This window comes from Phycodurus eques, chromosome 5 (assembly GCF_024500275.1).
Source record: "Phycodurus eques isolate BA_2022a chromosome 5, UOR_Pequ_1.1, whole genome shotgun sequence".
NCBI lineage: Eukaryota > Metazoa > Chordata > Actinopteri > Syngnathiformes > Syngnathidae > Phycodurus > Phycodurus eques.
Window position 1 is genome coordinate 1,025,684 of NC_084529.1, and position 26,440 is coordinate 1,052,123.

At 41.4% G+C, this 26,440-nt stretch overlaps 1 protein-coding gene and 1 long non-coding RNA gene across 2 annotated transcripts in view; one reads left to right on the forward strand and one right to left on the reverse strand.

Annotated features, from left to right (window-relative positions):
• Nucleotides 1–26,440, forward strand: part of mrpl23 (mitochondrial ribosomal protein L23) — a 63,836-nt gene that overhangs the window by 20,725 nt on the left and 16,671 nt on the right. Inside the window, exons 3-4 of the mRNA XM_061677478.1 lie at nucleotides 4,998–5,080; nucleotides 16,784–16,857. Of these exons, the coding sequence (XP_061533462.1) occupies nucleotides 4,998–5,080; nucleotides 16,784–16,857 (157 nt within the window). The remainder of the gene's footprint in view (nucleotides 1–4,997; nucleotides 5,081–16,783; nucleotides 16,858–26,440) is intronic.
• On the reverse strand, nucleotides 8,441–9,632 carry LOC133403116 (uncharacterized). The gene is made up of 3 exons (XR_009768611.1): nucleotides 9,410–9,632; nucleotides 9,186–9,278; nucleotides 8,441–8,778 (listed from the first exon to the last, which is right to left on the reverse strand). It is a non-coding gene; the product is annotated as an uncharacterized LOC133403116 (long non-coding RNA).

A 26,440-nucleotide genomic window follows, 5' to 3' on the forward strand; every position in this document is an offset into this window, starting at 1 on the left:
TCAGTCAGGTCAAACCAACATTACAACATGACAGAAATAATGGGTGCTAACTTACTATAAATATTGTAATTAAATTACTTCACACACACCAAAACCTGAGAGCATGATTCAACAGAATGCCTGCATGTTCACTTACAACTGTTAGTGCTAGCAATAGCTTGCTAGGCTACATAATCTTTTGTTACCTGCGTGCGAGCGGTATCGTATTAAGAGTACGTGAACATACATCAAGCAAGCCTTACACGAACGTCCTCTCCCGGGCACCGGTGACCACCAACACACGTTTTCCCAATTTTGTTCTTATAAACACAGGGCACGATCCATTATTGTATTCGTCGCCATGGTAATGAGTGTATCCGGTCGCGTTTGATTTGACAAGATAAAAGCCAAATGATCATGAAAAAAGTGATGTTTTGGGGCTGTCGCTGGGCAACACAGACTTTCAATTCCCTCCAAAGATTTTCTATGGGGGGTTGAGCTCTGGAGATTGGCTAAGCCACTCCAGGACCTTGAAATGCTTCTTACAAAGCCACTCCTTCGTTGCCCGGGCGGTGTGTTTGGGATCAGTGTCATGCTGTAAGACCCAGTTTTATCTGCAATGCCCTTGCTGATAAAAGGAGGTTTTCACTCAAAATCTCACGATACATGGCCCCATTCATTCTTTCCTTAACACGGATCAGTCGTCCTGGTCGCTTTGCAGAAAAACAGCCCCAAAGCATGATGTTTCCACCCCCATGCTTCACAGTAGGTATGGCGTTCTTTGGATGCAAATCAGCATTATTTCTCCTCCAAAGACAAGTTGAGTTTTTACCAAAAAGTTCTATTTTGGGTTAATATGACATATTCCCAATCGTCTTCTGGATCATCCAAAATGCTCTCGAGCAAACTTCAGACGGGCCTGGACATGCACTGTCTTAAGCAGAGGGAAACGTCTGGCACTGCAGGATTTTGAGTCCCTGGCGGCGTAGTGTGTTTACTGATGGTAGCCTTTGTTACTTTGGTTCCAGCTCTCTGAAGGTCTTTCACTAGGTCCCCCCGTGTGGTTCTTTGATTATTTTCAGATTTTCAGATTCAGTCTTCCCAGCCTGGTGGTGTCCAATTTTGTTTCTGGTGTCCTTAGACGGCTCTTTGGTCTTGGCCATAGTGGAGTTTGGAGTGTGACTGTTTGAGGTTGGGGACAGGTGTCTTTTATACTGATAACGAGTTCAAACAGGTGCCATTAATACAGGTGAGTGGAGGACAGAGGAGTCTCTTAAAGAGGTTACAGGTCTGTGAGAGCCAGAAATGTTACTTGTTTGTTGGTGACCAAATACTAATTTTACACCACAATTTGCTCATAAAATCTTTAAAAATCAGACTGTGATTTTCTGGATTTTTCTTTTTTTTCTTTTTCTCATTTTGTCTCTCGTAGGTGAGGTATGCCTATGATGAAATTTACAGGCCTCTCTCCTCTTTTTAAGTGGGAGAACTGTTTGGCAATTGTTGGCTGACTACTACCCGCCCCCCTCAACTGTAACTGCTGTATGACCGCGAGTGTTAAAATATTCCTGAACCATGTGCTTAAAATAAGTATTGGTTTTATGATTGCGACAAACCCAAATCTGAACAAATGGAGATCAACACGCATCCTGCAACATGTTCACTGTACATGTCTAATACTCTCATGTCTGTATATTGACAAGTAATAAGAAATAAACTCCTACATGGAACCATGAGTGGAATAATAGTAAAAGCAGAAAGTATTTAGAACATGCCGCTATTACTCAGTATTAGTATTCCCCGTGCTAATGAACTACAGGAGACCTTGCAGCCCTCAAGCTACTTTCCTCTATTCCGTCCCCTGCTTTCTAGGAAAACAAATCACTCATCTGCAGTCACTCTTTCCTCCTCTTGCTATCCGGTGCCACCATTCATTATGCTTTGTTTCACTGAGTATGGTGGTTGGGGGTGCATATGAAGCATTGAGGTTTTAAAATGTATTTATTTAAAAAAATGTTTTGTCATAATTCTGCCAAGGAGGTTATTAATGTAGGGCTGGGCATTGTTAAGAAGGATTTGATCAGATTTTGATTCTTTAGGTTGCAATTCGATTTGATATCAATTGTTTGGGATGCAGTTTGATTCAATTGATTATTGATTTCAATGGTCTGTCAGTGATTCAGTAAGAAATAGAAATATACAAATAATTAAGAGTAAGTTTTGACAATTTTGAAATATTTATTTTTGATGCCGTATGTTGTCACGTCACAACCTCTTCTTCTTCTTCTTGTTATTAAACCTCTCCTGTTCAGCTGCATGGTCATGCAGAATGGTGGATCTGTATGCCTTTTGTGATGGAACAGTTTTGCGGTGCAACAGGGGAGGTTGAAATACTTCCTCTGCTTAGTGCTATTATTTTTTTAATCATTCTGATGGTTATTGAAAATGCGCCCGGACAGAAAAGGGTTTTAGGGGATAGACCTTGGGACAGAACGGACAAAGGGGAATACGGGTGCGAACCACAACAGAATAATAGTTAGATATTTGACCACAAATAATGTTACAAAGTCAAATCGTGGTCTTATTTGTGGACGGTGAGGACAAGACAGGACAGAATGTGGGAAATGAGCAAGGCAGTGCGACTGATGAGTGGCGTGGTGGGATGCTTTTCTAGTGTCTAAACACCTGTAAGAACCTGTGAGTCGATATCGTAATACAACCTGTGTTATCATTAGGGGTCCCAGCTCAAGCAATTTAAGCCTATAGTGTGTCAATGGAACTTATTAGTGAATGAATCACATGCTTGTTGGTCAACTGGTGTACGGAGTTGCTGAGCTGGCACATTGAGGAAGGGTGGGCCCTGCTCCCTCCACCCGCAAGAGGGGGTGGGGTGGTGGGGGGGCAAGCCACTAAGCCCATCCCGTGGGAGACCCAGCCAGGGGGACGCCAACCACTCCCCGGTACACCGGGCGGTCTCCCAGCCCAACTGAAGCGCCCCGACCAGTTGCAAAGAGCGGGGCAAGGGTACCAGACCAATCTCCCCCACCCTCCACTCAGTGCGCCCCAACGCCCCTGGAGAGCATGGTGGTCCCAGCCACCATCAGGGCCCAGCGCAGGAGCCAGCTGCCACCCAAAAAGGTCACAGCCTGCCAAATGCGACCCCATGTCATGTCACAATCTTTAAGCAATAAAACATCTGAAAACAAAATAACTTAATTGTGCACACGGAGTACAAAAGTAAAAAGCGTGACAGTTGTGTATAATCACTAAAAAGATAAAGTGCATATAAACGTAATCTTTTTTTCTTCTTGGAATTTGTAATAAAAATGTGCACAATAACTTTTTTTGTGCATATGGAGTACAAAAGTATACACATAATGAGAGCTGTATTGAAAAGGTGAAGTGCATATATGATTCAACAATATTTCTTTACTTTTGAGGGTAAGGGTTACTATTATTATTTGCAGGGTTTTTAAGTAATACCTAATTAAGTAGCACGTTTTGCGGCATTGGGAATATTTCCAGTACTTTCTCCGTCAAACCCCATTCATTCATTTATTGCCTCTGTCAACAAGTTCGCTATATTGCTCCCTCCCTTTGTGGCTTCCACACAGGGCTAGTCTGCAGAACACTAATTCCCCCTCGTTAGAAATGAAATGAGAAGCGGTAGTTGCTTATGTATGTTAGGGGTCAGTCGCTCTGGAAGTCCACATGTAAGACCCACTCTTTCTGCCCAACTCAACGATTCCAAGACTGCTGTCTTAACTCTGTGTACAGCTTCAGGACGGCAACTTCTGATGTGTTGTGTTGGTGTTGCGTATCGTGGTTCAAGTGTCTTTTGCCCATTTCCTGTGTTCTGGACTTATAGGGTTGCCCATAATTACCCCAAACGTCAGATTTAAATGTAGAAGTCACTTGCTTCATGCTGACATATAGTGCAAGCACCGCAGATAGAAAAGGCCATACCGCAATTTCCCATGTACAATACGCATTCCCCCCACCCCCAAAATTAATCAAAAGTCGATAGAGCACAAAAAAATCTTTCATATTCTATCAACATGTACAACAAATATTTGGGATTTTTTTTTTTCTTCTGATTTTCAGAGGTTGAAGTGGGCATAGGTAGAGATGGCCAAATAAATTTGGCCATCTCTACCGATGCTTTGTGACTGTTAATCTTTTTCTACAGTGAGCGTCTGTGGAGAGGAAAACACTTATCACAAGCAGAATACAATATAAAATATGGACTTCATGTTTTGAGCATATAGATAGTAGCAAGTCGATTATGTGCATTATACTTTTTCTGATTTTTTCCTGATTTTGGGTGTCCATTTTGGGGGTGCACATTATAAAGCATATTTTACATTTTTCCCTCACCTAATATTTTCCAACAGTTGAAGAACTTGTGTTGTATCCTTGTGAAATTCAGGCATACACATTATCCCACTAAATCAAAGAAGTGTATGATGTGATAGAAGACGCCATATCCGAGGTACTTATGTTAGACCACAGAGTCACTATAAAGCACTTTGTCAGACGCATTTGGGAAGTGCTCTCTACCTGGCTAATCCGATTCGCTAAATTGATGAGCAGTTAAAAGCCTTTCTTCCTCTGGTCAAAGCAGTACGTTTCAAATGCTGCCCAGTGGGCTAACTCGAGTGTGAATGGTTCAGCAGATTGGCTGGTGCCAGGCCTGCTTCCTGTATAGGGTTTCACTGCACTCGATCAATACATGCAGAGAGCTAATTGGGTAAAGACCGACACTCGTTTCTATTCTCCTGGCTTTTTATGCTGCAAAGGGATCAAATCAAAATTATAGAATATGTTTGATGTAGCACCTCCTTTTCAGTACTAGATTTAAAGGAAATGTCACTGACTTAATTATGTCTATACAGAAACATCATAAATGCTTAAACACTGCTAAAAATGCCTTATAAAACCTCTGTTTTCTTCTCGCTCTCTTCTGGAACCTACCTATGGGGTTTTCTCCCCTCTGTTGGGCTGGCATATGTGAGCAGGATGACAAAGTATGATGTCAAAAACTACCTGGAGAAGATCTATAATGTTCCAGTGGGAGACATCCGCACCAGGATACAGTTTGGTGAGTGTTTCTTTCACTGTCTAAACCTAATACAGCCTAGAGATTTACTGTCTAGAGCTGAAGAATAACTCTTTAAATATGTACCGATTGTTCAGAGTCTTTGAAAACAGGTAAGTGATACAGTGGGGCAAAAGGTATTTAGTCAGGCCAGCCGAAAAGTTGAAGTCAAGGCAGCCGCTACAACGATTGTTAATAGTGTCTTACCGTGACACGCCGTCTCTCCGCCAACGAGCTGAGAGGGCCAAGTTCAAATACATCGGACATCAATGCCATTTTAAGCCTTTAGTTGGCCACAGAGCGCGGTGCCGGCCCTTAATGAAGCCTTAACCATACGTTCGCCCTCTGGTGCCTGGCTGCCTAGTTTGCAGGCACTGCTGGAAATGAAGCACTTTTCACATGAGCAGTGCCTGCATATTAAATGTAAAAAAATTGCCGACGATCAGGCTCATTTAATCCTGGCAGCTAAAATGGCGATCACGATTAATATTTGATTTGTGCAGCCCAATGTCTGGAGTTATTTTTTCCCCCTTACAAATATTGCATATGGCGAAAGTTTTATTTTCTAAATGTGTGTACAGTCTATGTATACAGCGGTACATCGGCTTAAAGTGACCCAATTTAGGGTTTATTTGAGACATGAGCCATCGCTCACCCGATTTTATTTACATGTATTATTTTTGCGTTTCTTGAGTTGTGAGAAAGAATATGAGTTATGAGCTGTAACTATGGTGGCAGCAAACATCACAGCAAGCAGGAGTTTGGCAGAAAGGGCGAAGTGCTTGCTTCAAGCAGATTATTTCCCCTTCCAGTTGAAGTTTACTGTCAAACTAAACTGAGAATTACACATTGTCTTTAACCACTCCACATTAGCTTCATCTTAGGAAAATCCACTATCTTAATCGTAACACGCCATCGAAGATCTAACAAACTAGCGTCGATGTCGAAGTAATTAAGAATCTTCGAACACCTTACATTTGAACACAAGCAATAGATACACATGCAGACAATGCATACAATACTCACAGGCATCCTCTGCAAATATGAAAAAGGAAGAATGGTATTGCAGCGTCGTGACGGTTATCTATGTTTCGTAATCAAAAACCTATTTTTAGTAAGTCTGTGCATTACACCGCCCCCTTGTGGACAAGGTGCCCACACCAGAAAGAGCAGCACAATGCCCTTTGGGTTGTTGTACACACTTTGTAATACTTTACATTCTATTAAATAATGTTATTCCACTCTATTCAATGATGTTGTTACTATATGTTGTTATCAAGTAGAGTGCTATTTTTCTAATCAAATAGCATGTTACAAAGATTTCTGGTGTTGGTTTTTTTTGGGATGCTGGAACAGATTATTTCATTTAAATGGGAAAAGGTGCCTTGAGATACAGACAAATGTTTTGCGTTACAAGCAAGGCCACAGAGCAAATTAATCTTGTAAATCAAGGCACCACTCTACACACACAGTTTGAAAACAACATGCAGGCCTTTATAATGATCTTCCCATTGACATGCTCCAGCCAGATTGTATTCTTGCAGAAAGTTGCTGTTGTGGTTTGCTTAGCTGCCTTTCCAGCTTCCAACTTACACAGACTGCCGCTGATCTCACAGTCTGCTAGTTGGACTCTAGCCTCAAGATATCCCAAGGAGAAACTTTATGCTTTACACACAAACACAGTTTATGCTTACGGACATGTTGTGTCATTGCCCTAAGCACTTAAACACCCGCACAGACATCGTAACCCTTGAACCCCCAAGTCAGGTCATCATTGTCAAAGCATCTTTCTTTAACAAATTGATTTAATATTGCCATGTTGATTTGATTTTTTCCCCCAATTTCATATTGCCATGTTGCAAAAATAAGTATAGCTCATAGGACCCCAAAAATAAAATTCACAAGAATTCAACCATTTGCCAGTCTAATTTCTTGTGTTTGGAGAAATTGATACAAAGCTTACTTTTCAGAGGGTTGTACTCATTTATGTTAAGCACGATGGAAATGGCAATTGTGTGTGCATCCAAAAAGGACTGCGACCACCGTCAAACATCCATCCATCCATTCTCTTAACAGATTATCCTCACTAGGGTCACCGGTCGGCTGGGGCCTATATCAGTTTACTTCTGGCAAGAGGTCGGGTACACCCTGAAGTGATCGCCCCTGCTAATCGCAGGGCACACATAAAGAATCATTCGCACTCACATTCACACCTATGGACAATTGATTCTTCATTTCACTTACCATGCATGTTTTTGGAATGCGTGAGGAAACCGGAGTACCCAGAGAAAACCCAAGCAGGCACGGAGTATGTATGATCTTGAAGCTTCCGTGGGCTTCTTTAATCGACCTTGAGTTTCAGTTCTTTCCATGGATCTTCGATTGGATTCAAGTCAGGTGATTGGCTGGGCCATTCTCGCAGCTTTATTTTTTTTTTCTCTTTGAAACCAATTGAGAGTTTCCTTGGCAGTCTGTTTTGGATCATTATCCTGCTAAAATCTCCACCCTCGTTTCATTTTCATCATCCTCGTAGATGGCAGCAGATGTTTGTCAAGAATGTCCCGGTACAGTTGCCCATTCATCCTTCCTTCAATAATGTGAAGGAATGACACCAGTACCATTTGCTGAAAAGCAGACCCACACCATCATGCTCCCACCTCCGAACTTCACAGTTGGTATGGTGTGTTTAGGGTGATGTGCAGTGCCATTTCTCCTCCAAATGTGGTATGCATTATGCCATCCAAATAGTGGCATATGAATGTTAAACTCACTCAAATTCCTTGTTGTCTTCCAAAATGTACTTTCAGGTCCATATGATGATAAAATGTTAATTAAGTAACAATTATAGAATGCTTGAGAAACCTGAACTATGACATGGATTTCAATTAAATGTCAAAACCTTGGAACAGCCAGGATTCTTCCTAGAGCTGGCTGCCTGGCCAAAATTCCGAGAGAAAGGCTTTGGTGATAGATGTCGTTCTGATTGAGCTCCAGAGATTCTGTGTCGTGTTATGCTGCGTTCACACCGAACGCGAAAGTTCACTTCGCCCTGCGTCCCTCGCTTGAATTCCAATTCATATGCAGATCACAATGAACATTGTCTGCTTTTATATTTTATCCATGATATGTATTGTATTTAATTGATTGTATTATATTGTGACGCAGTAAAGCATCACTTCTGAAATCGCTACACTGTAAAATCTATGGTCTGCATTTAGCAGGTAATCAAACAAAAGGGTTTGTAATATTGAAATAAACCCGACACCGACGTGACATCATGTCATAAGGTTGTTTATGTATGTAATAACTATTTTTGTCTGCAAAATGTAAAAGACAAATTCATAAAATAAAGTGGATTTATTCTTCAAAAAAGTTTTAACTAACCATCCATCACGAACAAAACAACAACAACAAAAAGTATAAAAGCCTGAATCCTTCCTGGATAAGTTTGCCACCTGGACATTATTGATCCAATTGGTCCAAATTTAGAGTAAATGTGCTTTGTTCATACAATAATTTATGAAGTTAAAATTTGACATATTCCTTCTGGAATCAGAAGGAAGGAATCATGCTTGTCATGAACAGTGGGTCCTCGCAGCGGGGGCTGGGGTGGAGGAACATTTGTACTGTCCTTCAGGAAATGGAGAAAATGCTCAAGTCTTCTCCTCAACTGCTCCGCTCCTTTTCCATTTCCTTTTTTTCTGTACGAAATAGAAACATTTTGTGATGCAAAGCAGTTTATAAAGCTTATATTTGTGAATTATATCAATCATGCATTTTATTTTGGGCGCCTTTCATGTCACTTATGGTCACCTACACTGAGTTAAAGCCACAATATAAACTGAATGCATTAAGAATAAAAAACAGCACCACAGTAGACAGGAATCCATAATCGATAAGTAGTTAAAACCAAACCAGTTCTGAATATGTCTTAAAATACTGAAGCCCAGACAAAAAAAAAGCCCAGAGGTTAAAAAAAAAAAATAACCCAAAAGGAAAAGTATGGAAACAGCACTAATCATGGCGAAACACAGACCGTAATTGCTTCTACAGTTGGTACACTTGTACCCCATATGATTCAATCCAAATGTTTTCTGAACATACTCACAGGCAAGGCAGTCTTTGAGGTGGGGCAGAGTCAGCAGCGTCCTGTTCTCATGACCCCCCTCCTGTTCCCTCTAATCTGTCCAATAAAGTTCATCTGTAAATAGAAAGAGCGTGTGTCCGTGTAATTAGGTGGTCGGTGGTTGTGCTAAAGCTTTGGCTAATGCTGTTGCTAGCTTGACTCACAGTTCAACAGCTGTAAACAAGTAAATGAATAAATACACTTACCAGGTATGCCAGCTTCCTCCCTCACAACTTTCCAAGCCTGCTCCTTTCTTGCTTGGTCCCCGGCACTGATAACGTGTCATACAGCTCAGGGTGCCCACAGTGTGCGGCGCAGTCCATTCTCAATGCTGATTCGTTGTCACAAAGTGAATGTGGCTTGTAGGTCACCTCTCCCAGCTTTGACCGAATGGCGAAGGAGGCGAATTTTCGCCTGCCCGCCCCACTCGCGCCACGTCAAATGCGCTGAGTAGCTAGACACAACTGCCTGTCCTTGGTGTAATTCGCATCAAAGCCCACATGTTCTAAAACATAAGGTTCTTTGATCTAATAAAAACAGATAACTCTTTTGCCTCAAATCGAAGCAAAATTCTGGAGGAAACCGACTCACCTTTCCAAGATTGTATGTTTGTCCTTCTGGCACCTATTCCCATCTTTTCAGAGAAATTCTGGGGCTCGGTCTTGGTCACCCTTCTTACAAAAGCTCTTCTACCTCTTTTGCTCATTTTGGCTGGGCGGCCACCTCTGGGAATAATCCTGGTTGTTCCAAAGTTCCGCCATTTAAGAATTGTAGAGGCCACTGTGCTCTTAGAAACATGAGTAAGTACAGCGGAAAATTATTTGTAACCTTGCCCAGTTCTGTGCCTTGCCACAATGCTGTCTCTGAGTCCTTCCTTGCGCTCCCTTTAATCCCATGGATTGTTTTTTACTATGATATACTTTGTCAGTCTTTCCAAATCATGTCCTGTATTTGAATTGAACACAGATGGACTCGCGTCACACACATCACTGAGGTTTGTGTACAGTCGTGCTCACCATTATTGGTAACCATGAAGTTTTAAGTACTAAATGTGGTATATCTTCTGAAGAATATGAATCAAGTAAAACAACATTTTTGTCTCGAGAACTTGTTTGATACAAAAGAGCAAAGGATAACATTTTATGGACAGATGAAACAAAAATAGCGCTTTATTGGCAATGCACACAAAAGACTGTGTTTACAGACCATGCAATGAAGCCTTAAAGGAAAAGATCACCCTGCCAACAGTCAAGCATGGTGGAGGATCCATAAGGCTGTGGGGCTGCTTTACTAAATCTCATCCTGGAGGCCTTGACTGTACCGCAGGTATGATTAAATCAGAGAATTATCAAGAGATTTTAGAGCAAAATTTCTTGCCCAGTGTAATAAAATTTGGTTTGAAATGAAGATCATGGGTCCTCCAGCAAGACAAAAACCCAAAGCTCTGTTTTAAAATGGCCAGCAATCAGTCCTGATCGCAATCCAATTGAAAATCTTTGGGGGGGAGCTGAAATCTGCCATTGGTGAAAAGAACCCTGCAAATGTTCAAGCGCTTGAACAAATTGTGAAGAAAGAGTGGGAGAAAATACCATCTGAGAAATGCAAACAGCTTATAGATACAAGAAACGTTTGGCGGCTCTCATCGCTGCCAAAGGTTGTGCAACCAAATATTGAGGGGTGCCAATATTGCTGCACATGCCATTTTGTGTTTTTTTTTCTTAGAATTTACATATAAGTTGAAAAAAAACTTTTTTTATTATTATTTTTTTGTTAAAATACTTAGGACCTCCAACTAAAAGATCCTGATAAGAAGTTTTTTAGTTGCACCACTAATTGTGAGCATTACTGTGTGTGTGTGTGTGTGTGTGTGTGTGTACTGTGTATTAAAGATGATTGGGACAACGGAAGACCGAGTTTAATATTGAATACAACTCACGGTAAACATTGAGTGTACTTGTTTGCTTAGGTTTATTTTTTACATTTTTTTTTGACTGAATGTAGATTACTTAGGCAGGAAAAAAACTTGACAGCTTGAACGTAAAGCTGCAACATTTATAGGAAAACAGTGAACAGGATTATAAGTAACACTTCCTGATAGTGCCATATAAGTATAATAAATTTTGCCTTGATCATGCATTATTTCTCTTTCAAGTCCTATATTCCACGCGCTGCGGGTCTCCTTCTCCAGTAAGGCATCCGTGTTTATGCAGTCATAGGTCATTTGAAAAGTAATTTTTCGAAAGCACATTGACAGTGAATTTTGTCTCTAGAAGGATTTGAACCATCTCTAAGCCAAGTCCCCATTGACTGAACTACTCAGAATCAGAATCAGCATTATTGGTCAAGTATGCTACAAGACACAGAAGGAATTTGCCGCCGGTAGTTGGAGCCACTCTAAGATAACAACAGACAGCAAGTATGGAGAGTCATCGAGCAATGAACGCGTACCACTATTGTGGTGATGCTGATATAATGGCATAGTGCAAATGATACAGTCCTCAAGCAATTTAGAGCAATGTGAAGTGGCTCATAGTGCGAAGATCTGCTAGTTCTCCAACACATATAGTGCCGTGAAAAAGTATTGGCCCCCTTCTCAAATTCTTAGATTTTTGCATAGTTTCCCCACTGTAATGTTTAAGATCATCAAACAAATGTAAATATCATACAAATATAACCTTGAATATTGTTTTTTTCCCCTAAATAAATGAAATCATTTGAAAAGAATACTTTTTCATGGCACTGTAAGTGGCCAGTAATAATCAAATCACTGTGACGGACATGAATACCGTGTGTGCGTGCGCGTGTATGTGTTAACTTTGCATGTCTGCCTTCCAGATTGGGTGTAAAAGTTTGATTTGATTGTAAAGGCAATTTGAAATAAGCTGTCTACAAATGATCATTTGGAAAAAAAGACAGAAGTCGCTGCTTCCTAGAAAGCCATTTCATGAGCTATGCCACATCTTTTTGAGAATTGTATTGTCATTGAATTTGATATAATACTACAGAAGACAGCCAACTCAATTCAAATGTTTCAGTAAAAAGGTGTAATCATATCATATTGGTAAACTTCTGGTACTAATGGAAAATGTAATTCATTCAACCTTTTAACTAAAGTAACAAGGCATGATATCCCCTATGCCCAAGTTGTGAAGGAGCCATCAACACTGTTTACTCGGGTGGTGTCATTAAAGCTTGGCAAAAATGAGAGCCCCTTAGGAGTGTAGGTGGAAACAGGAGGAGTGGTGCATTGGCAGAGGCGGCTAGAGAAGAAAGGGGTCTTTTGGGGCCTATGTGATCCTGTAGTGCGTCAGAGAAGGTATCCCTGTCTATGTTGAGAGTTCCACTCCATTGGCAGCATAAAGACACCAAGAAGCAGAAAAGAGTGAGGGGCGCAAACGACCCTTTCTTCGCTCCATGGGTAGCAGGGGTATTTTGGAAGGGGTTGCCATGGAGACCCCTCTGGTTTGGGATTTGTAATGTGATATCTGGCTGCCAAACCGCAATCTCTAAGTGGGAGAAAGTGGGAGTGGTTGCATTTGCGAGCGTTCTAGGAAAGTGTTACTTGTATTTCTGTATATGTTGGGAAAGGATTACCTGAAGATGAAATGTTTTTCCAACATGCTTGTGTGGTTCTGTGGATTCACTGGGTAGTTATTTTATTGTTTATGGAGAGACAGGTCAGTGTCTTAAAACGGTGGTCATATTTCCCTGTTGGATTCTTCTTCTTTTGTTTTTTTGTTTTTTCAGCAACGTGAGCACAAATGTGCATTGCACCACACACATCTTACCTCCGTCTCCCACTCACACAGGGCCCTCCGGTTGGCTCGAGGCAGCAGGGTATTAGCGTTTTACAACTTTGCTTACGGCTTTCCCTGAGCAGTGGGCTGCCATTCTGGTGATTACTCGCTACCAGGCGCACACGCATACATTTAAATGACCACAGTGGAAGGTTTGGTTTTTCGTGTTATAATTTATAACTGTTCCCATGGCAACATCATTGGCATCGACTGCCTTTTGATTTGACCAACAGCAAGTTGTCAAAAGGATTTAACATTTTGAAGACCTGGCCATTGGCCTGTCATACATATTGGTAGATGAGTTACTTTTGACCTCCTTTTATCTTCTACATACTGTACTAAATTGGTACCAATTTATGAAAGAAATGGCATTTGATTTATGCATGTAATGTAAAGCTGACAACTCTGCTCCCCGCCTTACCACGCACTCTCACTCACACACACGCACGGCTTTTACTCCCCAAGTCCCCTGTCCTCCCTCCACTTGGTGAGATCTGACAAGAAAGAACATGATGTTATTATCATCTCCAGCTGGGGAAGAGGTTAACCAGCATTCCCTCGTCAACAAGAGCAGTCTCTTGTTTTTCCACTTAGACGCAAACTATGCAGACCTTTGTTTGAACAGAAAATGAATCAACACATTGTCTTGTTTTTCAGATAACCCTTGGAAGATAACTTGATAATAATGGCTCTATGGGTGGTTGTCACAATATTTCAGATTTGAATTTTGCACTCAATAGGTAAATCCCATTTACCATTCACAATTAGCAAAATATCATTTACATGCACAATTTTTACTTATTTTTAATCGATTTATACTACTGCCACATTATTCTCCTCAAACTCGGCTTGTCCAGTAAATAAAGCTTTTTTTGATGGCAACAACATACATTTTTCTCACTTTACATTATTTTCTATGTATTTGAGTTCGAAGGTCAACCAGCATCACTGAAATATCTACATTAGACTTTATAGGTTGCACTTCATGTATACGTGTCCTGTTTTCAGAAAATTCAAGGAAATTTGAGATTTTATCAGCGAAATGATGTCTCACTCTCATACATTCTCACTCTCTCTCACGATCTCTCGCACTCGTGCCCTTTGGCCCTCCATTTCAACAGCAAATTGACCCTGCACCAGTTCTTTTTCAGGTTTCATTTCCTCTGTTGCCATAGTGCTTTCTCATGTGTGGAGCATGGCTCTACATCTGTTTAATATGTGATGTGCCTTGAGATAATGTCATTGTGAACTGTCGCAACTGTATATAAATGGAATTTAGTTGACCTGAATTGACTGTAAAGCATGAATCATCTGATCTGCTCTGCATTCCGAAAGGACTGGAAAATTAAGAATCCTTGGATTATGTGTGTTGCAAAAAAACAATACCAACAATTCAAGGAGACGTATGTATGATGTATAATTTTCAAAGCCTGCAATTGAAATGCCTTAAGAAATGTAAAACATGCATTTCATGAAGGTACAAACCCTTGATGACACAATCAAGATTCAATTTACTAAAGCTAGTCTTGACAGCGGCACGGTGGGCGACGGGTTAGAGCGTCAGCCTCACAGTTCTGACGACCGGGCTTCAATCCCCGGCCCCGCCTGTGTTGTTCTCACCGTGCCTGCGTGGGTTTTCTCCGGGCAATCCGGTTTCCTCCCACATCCCAAAAACATGCACGTTAATTGAAGACTCTAAATTGCCCGCAGGTGTGAATGTGAGTGTGAATGGTTGTTTGTTTGTATGTGCCCTGCGATTGGCTGGCAACCAGTTCGGGGTGTACCCCGCCTCCTGCGCGATGACAGCTGGGATAGGCTCCAGCACGCCCGCGACCCTAGTGAGGAGAAGCGGCTCATATAAAATATAAAAGGGGTGAAAATGCATATAAAAAGGATATAAGCATATAAAAGGGGTGAAAATGCTGTATTTGGTGAATTCCCTGGGTGTCAGTCTTCATGGACCCTAAATGGTCTTGATTGCAACTTTTTCAAATTATTCATATTTGAGTTCAAATAAGGATTCTGTTGTAAAATTTGGTCTGATTTGGGTTTTCTTGATTTAGCATCTCTAAATATATATTTTCTTTTATGATGGTGAGTTACTAGGTGTTACAAAAAATATATAAACACTTTCATAGAGATTAAACGGTGTTCTGCAGTATGTACGTAGGAGAGATGAAATAATCAAGACCTCTGAGTCCGACTAACACTGTGGCTCTTAACCTGGGTTCGATTGAACCCCAGGGGTTCGGTGAGTGAGTCACAGGGGTTTTGCGGGCGATAATGCGCACACAGTGTGTACGTACGTCTATCCGTCCGTAAAAGCCTTTTCGCGCTGCATTTAGCATTAGGAACCCATTCATTGTGTATGTCCGCTGAAAACAAGCATTCTCTTCGTTACTAATGGAATATTTGTTTCCAGTTCATGTGTCCCATCTTTGAGCCGTCACCTTATCGCGGTGAAGGGGTTTGTGTGTCCCAATGATCCTAGAAGCTAAGTTGTCTGGGGCTTTATGCCCCTGGCAGGGTCACCCATGGAAAACTGGTCCTAGGTGAAGGACCATACAATGCATGGCTCCAAAGACCCCTATGATGTTTAGTAATACAGGAAAACATTTTCCCTTGCCCGGACCTGGGTCACCGAGGCCCCCCTCTGGAGCCAGGCCTGGAGGTGGGGCTCGAAGGCGAGGGCCTGCACCCATGGGGCACAGCCCGAAAAGGTAACGTGCGTCCCCCTTCCTATGTGCTCACCACCTGTGGGAGGGGCCATAGGGGTCAGGTGCAGTGTGAGCTGGGCGGTGGCCAAAGGCAGGGACCTTGGCAATCCGATCCCCAATTACAGAAGCAGATGATCTGGTTCTGTTGGCTTCATCAAGCCGTGATCTCTCACTGGAGCGGTTTGCAGCCGAGTGTGAAGCAGTTGGGATGAAAATCAGCACCTCCAAATCTGAAACCATGTTCCTCAGTCGGAACAGGGTGGAGTGCCCTCTCCAGGTTGGGGATGATATCCTGCCCCAAGTGGAGGACTTCAAGTATCTTGGGGTCTTGTCCACGAGTGAGGGAAGAATGGAGCGGGAGATCGACAGGCGGATCGGTGCGGCGTCTGCAGTGGTGCGGACTTTGTATCGGTCCGTTGTGGTGAAGAAGGAGCTGAGCCGAAAGGTGAAACTCTCACTTTATCGGTCGATCAACGTTCCGAACCTCACCCATGGTCACAAGCTGTGGGTTGTGACCGAAAGACCACGATCCCGGATACAGGCGGCTGAAATGAGTTTCCTCTGCAGGGTGTCCGGGCTGTCGCTGAGAGAGAGGGTGAGAAGCTCGGTCATCAGGGAGGGGCTCAGAGTAGAGCCGCTGCTCCTCCACATTGAGAGGAGCCAGATCAGGTAGCTCGGGCATCTGATTAGGATGCCTCCTGGTGAGGTGTTCCGGGCACGTGAGGCCCCCTGGGACGACCCAGGACACGCTGGAGAGACTACATCTCCCGGCCGGCCTGGGAACGCCTTGGTATCCCCTCGGAAGAGCTGGAGGAAGTGGCTGGGGAGAGGGAAGTCTGGCCTTCCCCGCTAAAGCTACTGCCCCTGCGACCCGGCCTCGGATAAGCGGAAGAAAATCGATGGATAGATGGACAGCTCGGTTGTCTTCAAAATCTAGTTTCAGTGGGCCTTATGCAATTAATTTATTTTGTTTTATGTCATTTAAGTGTAATGACCATCAGAATTCATATATGCATTCTGTGATGATTCTGCATGTAAGTAATATCAGCTGTTCTTTATTTGTCAGGTTCCAACAAGAAGAGGAATCACCTTAACCAGAGGGTGAAGCAGCCCGACTATAAAGTTGCATATGTTCAGCTGGTAAGAAGACTTCACGTATACTGTACGTCGACTTCTTCCCTGTCAATGTGTTGTTTGCCAATTACATTCAGGTGATGGTGATTTGATTAAAGCACAATGGTATTTTACTTCATGTTTATATTGAGCAGAATCTCATTCATATATTGAACACCAAAAGCTCCCTGAGGCAGTCTCTTTAAAAAGGAAATTGGCAGGGTGTGAGGTGGTAATCTGTGTCCACACCAATCGCATTTGTTGGCCTTCACAGCAGTAGATACATCAGCAGGCATATGCTGAAGTTTGCAATGGTGCACACAATTGATCAGCAGTCATTTGATCAACAGGCCACAATGTTGATCAAATGACTGCCCTGCTTACTATTTGAGGAGAAATTGCAATGGTCTGACAGCTAAACAGAATATGATCACCTAAAAGATCACCAACAAGCGGATGTTTCGTCACCGCATACGATTTACGATTTATAACAAACCCCCAACTGTAGCTAGCTCACTCTAACCACGAACAATAACTCACAGATTTAATTTACACTAAGAGTAGAGTTCCTCAATATTACCCACACCAATAACCATACAAAAACAGAAACGGTAGTAATGCTTCTCACAAGGTTTGCGTATGGACAAAAGGCCAAAATGTTTATAAATGATCTAAAGAAGCATTAACACTTGTGTCTCTAACATTTTTGACACACCTTGTCAATGTATAATCTCACCATCTAGAAAATCAAACAGTCCTTCCTCAAAATGTCAAAACCTTAAAATTTTTAATTCACCATATATCAAGATGTAAAAGCATGAACCCTTGTTGGGTGACTCATCCTTAAACGCCAGTGCTTATTGATGCAGCCCTGCCGACCTGACGGACAACCATCTGTCTCAAAATGGATGAATCATGAAAATTGTGTAAATGTAACAATTTCGATACACAATTGAAGAAGCAACCATCTTTCAAAAGCAGACTTGCTCTGTTCTGTCACCAAGGAAGTGGTCTGGAATTCCCAGCGGAGTGTGAAGCGTTGCCTCTGTCTCACCCTTTAATGTGTGTGCGCATCATTCATGCATGCTGAGCCCTAGAGAACAAGTGTTTGCATTCCAAGTGTCAATTACTTTGTAATTTCAATCATGCTCACTTGATGGTGAATAGCAGCCATAAATGTCAAAGTGCTGGTTCTTTGCCCTTAAAATTGCTCGATATAAAACGTCCATAGAGCCTATTTCTCTGCTTTGGTTTCACATAAACATGCTCTCTCACTTACTCTCTCAACACAATGCTTGCTCTCTCTTTCTCTCTCTCAGTTGCACACGCGCGCACACACACACACACACAAACTCACACTCTCACTCACTCTCACAGAAACTCTTTTGCAGTAGTTGGTACAAAACAAGATTGTTCCTAATTGACTCCACATGTGGGAGTGTTCTGTAGGTCGACGCTCACACCGAGGTCCCCCCCATTCTACCCTCATCCTTCCCTCCATCAGCAAATATTTCAGCTTTGATGCATTCTCTCTCTCTCTCTCTCTCTCTCTCTCTCTTGCTCTCGCTCTCTCATTCCTTACTCAAGTTTGTGGTTGAGGGGAGGCCTCCTGTTAGCGGGGTTCCGTGACGGATATTTTCCTCAGACTAAGGGGGTGACCCAACTATTGGGTAAATGGCCTCTGCGTGCGTGTGTGTGTGTGCAGTGGGCACTGGAGTTGAATAAGGTCATGATGGAGTCATGCCAGATTGGGGAGGTCCAGAGACAGGGCAAAGTTATCACGGGGTGCTTCTTGTGTATTATATATGGCAAAAACAGCAGTTAAGCAATGAACCATGTTTTGTCGATCAGGTTGTTTTTAGGTCTGGCTAGTGGCTACACTTCACTGGGACTGATGTTTCGGAGTCAGACTGCTTTCATGCACTGCTAAAGGCTATGCTCAGAGTTAAAAGTTGTTTAAAATGTTTGCAGTCAACTCACACACTTCCGTCTGTTTGATTCTCCAAGAGGCTTACTCAGGGAAAACTCATTTGATATTACACTTTTGACCCAATTTTCTTTTCAACTAGCTTTTTTTGGGGCTACTTTGAAGATTCTCTGTTTTATAATCTAGATGTGACTCATTGACAGGACCTCATTTATTTTCCAAGTCACTTTTAGGTGTTGACTCATTTGATGACTACAAGAGAATAGGCTATAACTGACACATTCTGTACATGTCAGACATATCTCATCTCTGAGAGAATCCTACCATTCATTTCGAGGTTGCCTTCTTTTAAAAAAAACAAAACAAAAAAAACAATACGTTCTGTCAAATTTGAATTCATATTACAGCAAGCCGTCATCGTAAAAACATGGCGGCTCGCTATCAGAAGATTTTCCAGCGTCCCTAGCGCCTTTGTATAGTTGTTAAAATGCTTTTTTATAGTCAGTCAGTCTCCTAATACATAGTTTTGATAATGTGAATGTTAATGGTGCTTATTAGTGTTTATCCACCCTCTGCGGCTTTTGTTGTGTCTTAACTATTTTAAATTTTTTTTTATCTTGCACCAGGAGTGAGCGAGGTATCTGGCCATACAACCTCTCTAGCTTTCAGTGCGTTATGGAAGCCAGCTGACGTGCCAATGGTCATGTGGGAGGCGTAAAATACCTCCGTAAACCTGCAGTGTTAAAGCTAAACACTAGGGTGTGAGACAGTAATACATACAATACTAATGAACATGCAAACCTTAGTATTAGTAATAATACTGATCAGCCTAGATTAGAAAAACAAATTAGGAGGGGCTCACCACTCACATTTATTGCATATAAGTATATCAATGGATAGAAAGTCACAGGTGCACATTATACAAGAAGGGTTTTCCTGATTTTTGGAATCAATTTTGGGCGTGCGCATTATACTCGAGAGTGTATTCTACATGAGAAATTACAGTACTTGTTGGAAGTGATACTTACAGTATTTGCTGCAATTTAGGCCAGGATTAGTAATTTAGACAAACGGCTCTGCACCATGACACTGTTTAGCAGCATTAGCTATCCAGCCGTAGCTCGTAGATAGCTGGTGTGGCGCAAAATAGTGTAGCACAAAGCATTCCTACGCTACTTCCTGATGAGCAAGGAACGCTGGAAGAATGGCGGTGGAGACACTTTTTTTTAACCAGGCAGATCCTCCAGCTCCATAGTCAGTCGTACTTGAGCCATTTCACACTGATGTAGATATACAATGACATCATCACTAAGCATTATCGTGATTGGTTGTCAGAGTCCAAATCTATACCCTAGGCCAAATTTGAACACTGTACATATCGCGCACCCTTACTCTGTACTAATTATAAATGTTTGGTACTTAAATACGCAGTAACACACTTGAATGTGGTGCGCTTTTGATATTTTCAGCGCGCATGTGCACCCGTGCACCACTTATGTGTACCTCTGATGATATTGTACACTGCCATGAAAGAAATAAACCTTGCTGAGTTTAGGTGTGATTGTTTTTTTGTTTTTTTTCTTTCTCTCTCGGCAGGAGTAAGCAAGAACGCTTACTCATTACCGGCTGCAGCACTTAAGTAAGCTGAGTGATGAGGGTACATGTTGAAAACTCCGGGAGAGTGACGCTGGGAATATATGAATGGGATGCTGGATGGCTTCCAGCATTTCTGAATGATACAGTTGAATGTCAAACAGCAGATTCCCCTTCGAGGATTAGATCATATACAGTGGATATAAAAAGTCAACACACTCCTGTTCAAATGCCAGGTTTTTGTGATATGAAAAAATGTGATGATGATGATGGTTTCAAAATGTTTTCCACCATTAATGAGCCTATAAGATGTATAACTGAATAAATACCATAATATACCTTGGAACACAGCAAAGACAGTCATTATCAATTAGAGAGAATTTGGCACAGCAGTGATATTACCAAGAACTGGATGTCCCACCAGAATTGATGAAAAGACAAGAAGAAAACTCTTTAGGGAGGCTATCAAGAGGCCGACAGCAACGTTTAAGAAGCCGCAGGAATTTCTGGCAATACTGTCCGTTTCTACATGTGACAACAATCTCCCATCTTCGTTATACAACATGTCTGGGCTATGGGGTAGTATGGAAAGAGGGAGGCCTTTTCCTCCAAAGAAAAACATGCAAGCCTGGCTACATTTTGCAAAAACGGACTCTTCCAAATGCACGTGCATGTCAAGAATTCCAAAAAGTATATTTGGTGAAAACACAACACTCCTCATTTCCAAAAGAACAAGAACACCATACCTACAATGAAGCATGTTGGTGGCATCATCATACTTTGGGCCTGTTTATTTTCAGCTTGAAATGGGGCCTTAGTCAAGGTGAAAGCAGTTATGAACCGTTCCAAATGTCAGTCAGTGTTAGCACAAAACCTACAGGCTTCTGCTAAAAATAATAATTAAAAAAAAAAAAAAAAGTCAAGAAAAGCGGACTACGTTTTCTGAAACTTATTTGGGGTTAATTAGAGGCACTTTAAATATTGGCAGAATTACGTCAGCGCATGCACAAAGAGCTGAGTCTTTTATTTGTTTTAAACTAATAAAAGATGGATTTACTTTGTTTTGAGCATGATAGCAGCAAGTTGATGGTATGTATTGTATATAGCTAAAAAGGTTTTCCAGATTTTTTTTGGGGGGGGTGCGTATTACACACGAGAAATTACATTTCTTCAAATTGTGTTTGTGTACCATAATGTCTCGTTTATAATATGCATTTTTGCTCCAAATTTCATTCAAAATCGAGGGTGCGTATTGTACAGAGGTATAAGAAAAATTGCCAAAATTAGTCAACCTTAAGCTGCCGAAAATCAACGCAACAAACTATCCTGCTACAACCTCTTAGACGTATACCAGTACCAGGGGGTTTTGACGTAGCACGCCGTCAGATTTAGCGTCTTAGTTTACTCGATGGCAAAAACGCTCACCCGTGAATTTGTAATATACCTTGCGTACACAAGTAATTATAATTCCTAGACTAATATAATTTATATTAACTGCTTCTGTAGACTGAAGAACCATTGTTGTCAGCGCACGCGAACAGAGGAAGGCAAGCATTGTCCACTTTCGTCTTCTTTGGCGCAAAGATAGGCTTTTCCGGTTTACTTCAGAGAACTGTAAGATTTCTTTGAAAAACCCAATAAAATACAAATTACTCTGTGGCTAATACGGTACTTAAAGTTTTGAGCATGGATACCACCCATTCTGGGGTGCATATTATCAATACGTTGAAGCAAATTTCAAGTGCAAAAGAGCGATTTTGTTGGTGCGAATTATACTAAGCACATATTATATACAGTACACCAGAAATACCGGTACCTACTTTTTTTTTTTTTTTTTTGTACACACCTAAGGAGTAGCATCCCAATTTCATTGTTCTACAATGACAATAAATGAATAAATTCTATTCTATTCCATTGTTGGCTATATGAACATGGGTGTGTAGATTTTTATATCCACTATATGTGGCAAGATTTGACATGACATTTCGTTTGCTATTTGCTATTCATGAACAAAATAACTAGTCTAAACGAATGCAATTTGTGCATGGAAACTGGAAAAAGAATCTCAAAGGTTTTCAGAGGAGGTCAAGAGGGGAGGAAGCACAGTTTGTGTTCTCTGCGTGTTGGGTGGTGCATGGCACATCCAGACACCTGTGGGATGCTTTCTTTCAGCCATGTAACATAGAAATTCACACAGGTTAATGTTTGCTTGACAGTTGTTTTGCACCCTCTGAAAGCAAGCAGAGGTGAACTAAGATGTGTGCCTAACCAGTCCTTTGTACTCGCTGGGCGGATTGTAGTAAATCTCACCTTTATCATTCATGCAATCAGCACAGATATGTCCACCTTGTGGTGTTCGAAAATAGTCAAATCAATGATTGGAAAGTTGATAACAGAAGGGAGACCAGGCACACAGATGGTCGAATGTGTTCTCACAATGTGGTCCGACATCGTCATCAAGTGGGCAGCTGATGTTTCTCCACATTGACACATCATCATGTCAATTACAAATAAGAAATGAAATCTGAACAAAACGGCCCAGATCTTTGTTTAAATTTATCAAATGTTGCACTTGCAGTGCCTAATCATACATGCACACTTTCTCTTATCTAGCCCAGTGTAACGTGTTGTGTTTTGTAACTTTGTGGAAAGGGCGACAAAGCATTGGCCGTTGACTGCCGGGCAACAAACTGGAAGCGCTAGCCAGATTATTTTGTGGCTCAGACAGAACGATGACAAACACAGACATAAACAAAGGACTCACAGTTATAGAATGCAAATATATATTTCCTGTGTCTCTTTCGATCTTGTCCCAGTTTGAATGAGAGACAACAGAAAAATGGACAAGTGAAACAGCCTCGTTAAGCATGATATGTGGGGAAACAGGGCTGAGATCTCAGTTTGGCTGACACTAGATGGCAACGTTTTGCCTCCATCCTTCGATGACTTTCTTCCATGCAGCTCATGTTATTGCCTTTTTGCTGCCACAAAGTAGACAAATTCATGAGCAAATTTGAAAGGTCTTGTTAAGGTGCAATAATAATTCCTTTATTTTAGCTGCTGCCTTCAGAATTAAGCATTAACCCTTGAACTACATTGGCGTGGGTGATCACATCTCCATTAATAAATAAATAATAATTGTATTGTGTAGCTGCAAAAACACATTTTGTTTGGTGGGGCTAGTATTAGTTTTTTTTTGTTTTAAGATTTGAAAAGTTTTAATTGTTGTGGCTGATGTTGTTTTTCAATTGGATACATCCACATTCAATCATTGGCAAACTCCAGTCGTAAATAATATTCACAGTACAATCTTCCCCTTGAGATCGCAAAGCAAGTACTCTTGTTTTTGACAAAGGTGACTCATTTTATTCTCCTAAATAACACTACACAAAGCTTTGAACTCTTAACTGGCCACCTTGAAAAACAAGACAATTTTTTCCATTTTCCATTCAGAAGAAGTAGACGTTTTTTTTTTTTTTATATTACATGGATGACGGCAGTTCCTGGTCCCTTCGTTCACCGTTTCCTCACAAATACGGTGCCATTCAATTGTTGATGAGTAGAGTAGCTGATGCCCAAAGGTTTGGAGTCATCATCCAAGTGTTTATCTGGCTGGGAATGTAGCGGTGGGAGGGGCGCAGAATGTGGGTGTCCAGCCCCAATGCTTTGTGTTGCTGATCTCGGGTCTGAGTGAACCTGCGCCTCTGCGGAGCGGCCGGGTCGAGGGGGAAATGTTGCTTATCTGTGAGGAATTTTATTATTTTCAACTATTTGGATTGCTGTGGCTCCCACTCTCATTCCCTCCCTCTGCTTCCTTTTCACCTAGTCACGCAAACACAGGCTTTCCTCACACAGGCCTGTCTGTCTGCCTGGCTGCTTCCTTCCCTTCCCTGTCCTGCCTCACCCTTGCTTATCACATCAATTAACATGTTTAACTTGTGCCACTTTGCCCTCATCGCCCTCTGTGTTTGGCCCGTTTTCATCAGTTGCGATGGGACCTAATTATTTCAAAAGGCCCTTTTTTATTCTAATGTGCACTTTGTTCCAAATTATTAAGCATTTCAAATTAAAGTTGAATAAACATTTGATCTTTATTTTTACTGTGAAGGTTTTTGCATATGTTGTCTCCTGCGCTTTCTGTCAAATCAATAATATAAACCTGAGAAAAGTTTAATTGATTTGCCAGGTGAGCCTCAGTGGAAAATTAAATCCAGTGGTTGTTTCACAACATTTAGTAAGTCATAGGTTTTGGGGGAAAAGAAGGCTCTTTCTGTTGATGAAAAGTGCAGAATAGTCCGATGCCTTACCAAAGGAATAAAAACATACATTTGAAGAAAATCATCATCGTACTGTTAAAGAAATTGTGTATGATTCAGAAAGTGCCACCACAAAGTATTCACACCCCTTCACTGAGCTTGAGTTTGATGTCACAGCAAAGGGTGTGAATACCTATGTAACTATTATGTTTGAATGTGTACATTTTTTATAAATTTACAGAAATGTCTGAAAATATGGTTCTACTTTGTCATTATCTAATATTTTTTGTAAAGTAACGATACTCAAATCAGCTTTACAATAAGTCTTTACCACAGCAAAATGGGGAAAATGCGAAGGGGTGTGAATACTTTCTGGTGGCACTGTTGTTCAGATGAAGGTCTGTCATGCAAATGCTTCATATGCAGAGAGCAGCTTTTACAATTCCACTTCATGGTTTGCAAGCACCTCTTTGAAGCTGCTGAATGTCGGTAGAGTCTCAAGAACATCTCGATGCAGGATCCTTCAAATGGGTGCAGTCCAGCATAACGCGCTATTTCAGCCACCCTTAACAAACATTTCAAGTGGGCTGAGAAATACATGAATACTAATTTTCAAGCACTTGTATGAACTTGTAAACTCTGTGCTACTTTGGATGGTTCCGATGGAATTAGTTCTGGATGACCAAGGCTGCAACATCAGCAAGGAGCTGGTGAAGTGTTGTTGTTTTGGACTGGAATGATGGGAAGTTAGATAGTAGGCCCCTTCAACGTGACTGAAGTTGTCAACATGATATGGTGTTTCAAACTGACCATTTCCTGTCAGGGTATAATATGAAAAGAAGAACTGTGTCTTCCACAGTAAAATCATCCTCCTCCTCTGACCTCAACCCTATTGAAAGCCTGTGAAGCATCCTTAAAGGAAGATGAGGGTAAGATGGTCGTGTTTTAGATTTTAGATTCGTTTTATTTTAGAAATTGTTTTGAATCCCTGCTTTCACTTTCCCTCTATCATTCTATTACTCTTTATCTATGTGAGGAAGGCCGATACTTGAATTAGTGTGTTTACATTTTGTAACTGTGTGGATGCAAGCTGGTGCTGAGTCCAATAAACTGAGATGCTTTTCCCTTGCAATCGAGCTTTGCTGAAAGCGCTCATTTTCCTTTGTCTTCTGATTTGGGGAATCTCACAAAGTGTGTAGCTCTGGAATGTGTTTGTAGATTTAAGAAGAGCTTAGTGGAAAGAAAGCATAAATGACTGAAAACCACCTTAACCATGCACTTTGGAATGTCCAATGTAAAACTATTGAGTAGTTTGTTGTCACACCTATTCTACGACACCTAGCAAATCATGCATCACCAGTTTTTGTGACATTCTTCTCATTGTGTCAATGGTTTAGTTTTATTTTTAGCATCCAGACCAAACAACAACAAAAAAATCAAACTATTGAGAAATGTGGTTTTCATTAGGTACCCACAAAATGAGTAGTGATTATTTCCATAATAGAGGGCAAACATTTTTATTGGCAAGTGAATTGTCCTGACAGCTGCATCATTGTCTGTTCTTTTACTTTCTCCAAGTGATCCTTACTTTATCACTCAACCAGTAGCATCTTCTGGCATCTTCCTCGTTTCCTTGCATAGTTCCTCCAGTTCCCCTGCATTTAGGTAGCCATGGCATCACACACATGCACAAATGTGCATGCTCATAACCTTTCATGATTACCCCCTGACCTCATGACCTGTAATGACACAGCTGCCGCTTTGATCAGCCAATCAGAATGCGGCGCCACCCAGGTTCTCAGTTGAGCTGCCACTGGCCTGATAAAGCCCTCTG